At 40.7% G+C, this 4,740-nt stretch overlaps 1 protein-coding gene across 2 annotated transcripts in view; it reads right to left on the reverse strand.

Annotated features, from left to right (window-relative positions):
• Positions 1 to 1,170, reverse strand: part of plpp3 (phospholipid phosphatase 3) — a 28,180-nt gene extending 27,010 nt beyond the window's left edge. Inside the window, exon 1 of one of the 2 annotated variants that reach the window (XM_080474312.1) lies at positions 512 to 1,170. In XM_080474312.1, coding sequence (XP_080330438.1) covers positions 512 to 650 — 139 coding nt within the window. In that variant the 5' untranslated portion in view covers positions 651 to 1,170. The remainder of the gene's footprint in view (positions 1 to 511) is intronic. The other variant, XM_080474313.1, reaches the window with a different exon arrangement.
• Between the last annotated feature and the right edge of the window lie 3,570 nt (positions 1,171 to 4,740).

The following is a 4,740-nucleotide window of genomic DNA, read 5'->3' on the forward strand; positions in this document are numbered from 1 at the left end:
CTGCGGATCGTTACGTGATGACAACAAACAATATGCTGTAACTCAGCTGAGAAAACTACACACCTGTTAGTCACATTATGCAAACTGCTTCATAATACATGGAAGTGCCATGACTGTGTGTGTGTTGCCCTGTCGTGGTCCTCTAGTGTGTTTGTTTGAAGGTGTGGAAGCTGCAGGGTTATGGAGCGTAATGTTTTGTTCCGCACTTCCCCAGCACGAGCTGCTATGTTGGAAGTGGGAGATAAGGCGATGTTGCACACTAAGTTATCTTGCGATTGCAGATAGTGGGCATCACTTCTATAACGATAAGGCTTTTTCTTCTTTTTTTTATTGAAAAGAATTAGGAAGTGCGGTTGGCACAGTTCCATTCCTCCGTTGTTTGGGAGTTTTAACGTGAAAACAAAGTGCATATATGGACTGTCCAGGCTGCATGTGGTAAACATGGATACGGGGTAAACATGTGAATCCGTCAGAGAGCGCTGAACAACACAAAACCTATCTGCAAACTTACCAAGAAGAAGGCAGAAGATGTCGAGCGCTATTAGCAGCTTCTTCTTACTGTTGTCAACACCATTGTTGTTATTTAACGTAGAGGTTCCTCCGTTCCTTGTCTCTTGAGCCATCGCTTTTTCATACATGTACGTTTGCATTTGAGAAGTCCCCCTTCACGCAGAAAATCCCACACCACGCAGTAGGTGAAGTTACTGTGCCAGACTCTCAAGTCCTTCAAACAAATGTCAAAATGATTCAACGGGAAAAACTGAACTTCCCGGCGTGGATGCCTCGCGGCGTTTCTGTTCTGTGGGTGGCCGGTTGTCTCTTTAGGCAAATACAAAAAAACTCAACAAAACGTAACAGGAATAAAGTTACTGTTACATATAGTGAGCGGGCTCGCGCCGCAGACTCGTGCAAGAAAAGTTGCGCTTGAAATGAATGGAAAGCGCGCTCCTTTATCGGTCCTGGTTCAAGAGTGAGTGGAGTTGCTCTGCGCACCGAGAGCCGCCTCTTGTTATTTCAATCCTGCTTCTCCTCCTCCTCCTCTTGCCCCCCTCCCCTACTCTCTTCAAGTTCCCCCTTCAAGCAGCTTCAAGGCTCAGCCCTCCTCTTCCCTCCGCTCGCCGTGGGTAATCGCCTCCATCCCTGCATGGGAAACTTTCTCAAACTGGAGGCGCCGCGCCGCGTGGAGGAGCAGCGCTCCTAGCGGGAACGCGTGGTGTTGCAGGCGCACCTACAGCGGCGGCTCGGAGCGCGCAAAATGTTTCTGCATACTTTAAAGACGCTTCATTTTCCTGTTGTCCAATGCAATACAGGTGCATCTGGAAAATGTAATTTTTTTTTTAAAGATTTGTTGCAAATGAACCGACTTATAAAAACAATTGTGTTTGATTCTTAAAAAAGAATTCCCGTGTGTGACGAACATTGGAAAGACAGTGTAAGGTTAAAATAAAAGTTAGATTAAAATTACATTTTTACAAGTTTATTGATACTTTCCTTTACTTAGAAGTTTTCAGTGAATTAAAATAAAAAAACTGTCAAAACGATTGCATTTTCTGACACATTTCAAACACCAAGCCCAGGGTTGGAGTTCAGGTTGGGGAGGGGACTTTCTAGTTTGTAATTTCTAGTTTCCTCTGTGTGCTTGCTTGGGTTTTCTCCTGATTACCTGGTTTCTTTCCACTGTGTTGAAATATGCATTCCATATTAAATGATTGCTCGTAAGTTTCCCGTTAGTGTAAGAAACAAAACAAACTGCAGAAAAACACAATTCATCTTCAACTGCGCTTTTGACATTTGGTGCAGTGGCTGGAGCCCACTGCAGCTGACTATCGGTGGTAAAGGCACTGCCAGGCTGTACTGAACCATTCACCAGTCAATCACAGGACAGACATACGGGAACAGACAGACGCACCTAGTCCTTGGTTGAAACTTTCCATCTACATCAAAAGTGGTGAAATTATGTAAATATTTAATTAAATAATGTGTTTTGGATATAAAATGATGGAAATTGTACTTATTTGAAATTGTGTGTGTGTGTGTGTGTGTGTGTGTGTGTGTGTGTGTGTGTGTGTGTGTGTGTGTGTGTGTGTGTGTGTGTGTGTTAGAAGTTAATTACAGAGATCAATCGTTGTTTTTCAAAAGGAGACAAAATAAATATTTGTTATCAACAGACTCAAAGGCGTCTGTGTCGATACATGTTAATCAATCACACACTGCCATCTAGTGGTAATATTGTAGTACTTATCTACTCTGCCACTGCAATCACCGTTTTAATCTCAGTGTTTTTCACCCCCTTTTTCTGAAAGTAAAGATGATCAAAACTGCTGAGATGGTTAAAACATATGTACATATGACAGGATAAATATTCCTCCAAGCACACCAATAAACAGGTGACTCTCCAAACTTGATTGTCTTGAAATTGTTGTGAGGACCTCAACTAATGTGCAAAAGCAGAACAGAGAATCAAAATGCATTGGTCCCTTAATTGCCTTTCACTCCAATTTGTGTGAGGGATATCATTTAAAAGATCCACGTATGTATGTATGTATGTATGTATGTATGTATGTATGTATGTATGTATGTATGTATGTATGTATGTATGTATGTATGTATGTATGTATGTAGAAGAATGTGCACGAGAATGCTTACATTTATACACAAAATAGCTGATGAATGTGTTTCTAGAAAATTAAGAATACAGGGATATCAAGCAAATGTATCTGATGCAACACATATTACTGTACTGGAATATTACAGTAGAGTAATAAATTCTAAGATGTCAGTAGTCTCTGTAAAATGTATAATTGAGCGCCCCAATTAAAAAGGAACACAGACTCTTTATATATGCTTTAGATTGAGTGAAAACCTTTCTATATGACAGTTAAGTCTCGTGACCTTAGTGAGGGCTGCCATGGACAAAGTGCTGAAGGACCGCCATCTATGATCTGTCCTTTTCTCACATCTTCCACTTAAAGATGATTATTCCACAGTTATGTGTTCTTCTGTCGTATGCCACTGCTCTCTTGTTTATCCTTTTCTTTTCTTCCATTTACCACTGCAAACCCCTAGTTGCTTCCAGTTATAAGCCAAGTTATCCAGGCATTTTCTTGATGTTAAAATCACGTTTTTCTTTTCTGTGTTGTCATTTTTCTACTTTGCTATTGATGTTATTAAGGGCCTTAGGATTATTGTAATGTAACAGGTGGTATATAACATAATTGGAACAATTGAGATCAACTTAACTGAACTGACCTGGAGTGAAAGTGATGAGCCAACCTGTTGATATTTCTCATACTTACAGATGTAATAACATATTCTTAACCAGAACCAAACATTACGCCAGGTCTTTGATCTGATCTGCTATTCGCCCTCTACTGCATGTGTTTTTTTATTTTAGAAGATAAAACATATTACATATCTTTTTGAGAGCTTCAGCGCTCATTTTAATGTTTCAATCATTAAAACCACTAACTCATTGGGAAGGTTTTCAACTTTGGCGTGCGATGGTCGACCAGGGGCTGGATCTTGTACAGTGGATTTGGATGATCTTGTTCCTGCTTCATTGTTTTTGCAGTGCAGTACTACCCTGACGGTTTTCCATATCAACGCATTCATGGTGTGAGCTACCTGAGACACTTGGCTGGGCTTATGCCAAAACAGGCAGGTGGCCAGTAATCCATACAGTGACATGTAAACCACAGCACCCAGGGATTGCTCCAGTTGTTTAGTTGTGGGTTTTGGGGTTTGTTGGGGTCACACTTTACAGCATACAGATTTGACCACTCTGAAATAAAAAAATTAATAGAATAAAAAGAATGTGTGACAGTTTTAGAATGAGTTTTGAAATGTGTGACAGCTATAGGATGTGGATAGTTTTAGAATGTTTGACAGTTTAAAAAATATGTGAGTTTTAGAGTGTGTAAGAGTTTTACACACACACACACACACACACACACACACACACACACACACACACACACACACACACACACACACACACACACACACACACACACACACACACACACACACACACACACACACACACACACACACACACACACTCCAAATAAAAAAAGACGCAATAAAAAATAGAGGTTTGAATTTCCTGAAGAAAAAGTAAGTGTTAATGCTGAAGCTGTAGTTTTTTGTGATGTATTCAGAAACGGTTAAAGATATAAAAAGCACACAGCACAGCAGTCATCTCATGAACAAGCTATACGTTTTGATATTTGAACTGTTCAAATCGGTTAAAGATTGCAGGCGATATAGCATAGCGTGGCGGCAAAGAAGTCAGAATACTAATAATAAAGTTTTGGATCACTTTAATTAATATAACGACAGAAAATAATACAAAAGCTAAGTTAAAAGGGTAGGTCTTTAGTTTACCTTTAACAACATGAACTCATTCAGTTATAAAAAAAAAAAGGTCGTCTGAACTAAACTGAATTGCTTAGAATAGAATGGAACATGTTTTGACTGGGGTGCAGAACTCTTCAAAACACCTGGTCAGCTTGTTCCATACACAGCTATGCACAGGTCTGTTTATGGGTAGTTGAATACATTACACGGGGCATGCCATGCAATGCATGCGGGCACACTGTCCTCCGTCTAAGAGCACTGTTTCCTCCTGCTACCACAGTCTTCATCTTGGCCTGTCACCGCACGTTTAACGGGCGTGTTCAAGTCGTCGGTGATTCCTCACGGCTGAGAGAAGCGGAGTGCCCCGCCCCTCCGTGCGCC

This window comes from Lipophrys pholis (genome assembly GCF_963383615.2).
Source record: "Lipophrys pholis genome assembly, chromosome: 10".
Lineage (NCBI taxonomy): Eukaryota > Metazoa > Chordata > Actinopteri > Blenniiformes > Blenniidae > Lipophrys > Lipophrys pholis.